Consider the following 1,626-nt stretch of genomic DNA (forward strand, 5'->3'; position numbering starts at 1 on the left):
AAGCCAACAAAATAAATTTAATGAAAATGTAGATTTTTTTTTTATATATATTTTTCTCAGAAAAACAAAATGATTCTAATCAGAAACCAAAAATCAGATAGCAAAATGTTGGATGATGTCTCCAAGAAGATAAAAAATACTTATTATAAATACTAGAGGAATAGCTTCATAATATCTTCCCCTCTCTGACAATGGCCAGAATGAACATGCCCAGTCTTATCCTCCCACCAGGGTTCAGGTTTCATCCTACGGATGAGGAGCTCATCAACCATTATCTGAAAAAGAAAGTCTCTTCTTCTTCTAATCCAGAACTTTCTATAATAGCAAATATCAATATCTACAAGTTCAATCCTTGGGAACTTCCTGGTGAGGCTTCAATTTTCTCAACTCTAATTGATGATCATACAACAAATTAATTCTAAATTCACTGTATATTTCTGTTAAGAGCATCATGATTGCTCAGCTTGTTTGTGCAGGAAAGGCCCTGTTTGGGGAAAATGAGTGGTTTTTCTTCAGTCCAAGAGATAGGAAATATCCAAATGGTGCTCGCCCAAATAGAACAGCTGCATCTGGTTACTGGAAAGCGACAGGAACTGATAAACCAATACTCACCTCCAATGGATCACAATGTCTTGGGGTGAAGAAAGCACTTGTATTCTACAAAGGCCGAGCTCCTAACGGCATAAAAACCAATTGGACGATGCATGAGTACAGGCTTCTTAATGATAATCATCAGCTGCACAAGCTAAGAGGATCAATGAGAGTAAGAATTTTATTCTGTTCTTTAAAAGGAAAGCCTATGATAAGAAATACATATAATTTCTGATCATATATATAATAGAAATCAATTTTGGCTTTCGTTTTGAAAGATGAATCCATGGACTACCACTTCTGCTATTCATATTCAGGCATTTTCAAGGTCTGTTGCATTGGAGAAATTTTCTTTCTTTTTTATTTTTGTTGGTTCATTTGGCTCTAGACTCAAACTCGGGAAGTTATAGCCCCGAAGACTACTCCAGTGCCAATGAGTTAAAACTCATTGGTAGAATTGGAGAAATTTTCTTGGAGCCTGAAACTTAAATTTTCTGCAGGACTTGAATAATCTGATTTTTGTCCTCCTGTTCCTTTTTTCAGTTGGATGATTGGGTTTTATGTCGAATTCGCTGGAAATGCAACAGCTTGATACAAAAAGAGGAAACTTATGAAAGCAGCTGTGGCAGCTCTCTTCCATTTTCTCTAGGGTGCTTACAAGGTCAAGAGGCAATGAAAAGTAACATTACACTTAAAGACTATGACTATGATTTTCAAGCTTTTCTTAATCCTCTAGAAAGTGAAGAGACGGACGGACAAGCTGAATTCCAAGAAGGATCTCCTGGGAACTCATTTTCAGCTGTGGATTCTGGTTTTCAACAAGCGCCAACAGTTTCCTCCCTAAAAGAGGCACTTGAGTCCATCAAGAAGGTGCTCTTTGTCGGAGCATTCGAGGAGCTGGTGCCAGTACCACCAAAAAAGAGGCTGCATGTGTCCACTTCAAATAATGCAGAAAATGCAAGTATTTTTCAAGTCTCTTCTCCTACAATTTCACCATCATATCCGCAGAGCTTCTCATCAGGGTTCATGTTCTAA

At 37.5% G+C, this 1,626-nt stretch overlaps 1 protein-coding gene across 1 annotated transcript; it reads left to right on the top strand.

Moving 5' to 3' along the window:
• Positions 1-200: 200 nt before the first annotated feature.
• On the top strand, positions 201-1,626 carry LOC110633232 (NAC transcription factor 29-like). The gene is made up of 3 exons (XM_021781743.2): positions 201-366; positions 477-763; positions 1,135-1,626. Exons 1-3 carry the CDS (start codon positions 201-203, stop codon positions 1,624-1,626), a joined length of 945 nt encoding a protein of 314 aa, XP_021637435.2.

The sequence above is a fragment of the Hevea brasiliensis genome, chromosome 18 (assembly GCF_030052815.1).
Source record: "Hevea brasiliensis isolate MT/VB/25A 57/8 chromosome 18, ASM3005281v1, whole genome shotgun sequence".
NCBI lineage: Eukaryota > Viridiplantae > Streptophyta > Magnoliopsida > Malpighiales > Euphorbiaceae > Hevea > Hevea brasiliensis.

What these genes read in the sequence shown, in the direction of transcription:
- LOC110633232 (XM_021781743.2), top strand. Translation starts at nt 201, where the DNA reads ATGAACATGCCCAGTCTTATCCTCCCACCAGGGTTCAGGTTTCATCCT. An exon ending in CAATCCTTGGGAACTTCCTG is followed by an intron (nt 367 to 476) that starts GTGAGGCTTCAA and finishes TTGTTTGTGCAG; the next exon opens with GAAAGGCCCTGTTTGGGGAA. An exon ending in AGCTAAGAGGATCAATGAGA is followed by an intron (nt 764 to 1,134) that starts GTAAGAATTTTA and finishes TCCTTTTTTCAG; the next exon opens with TTGGATGATTGGGTTTTATG.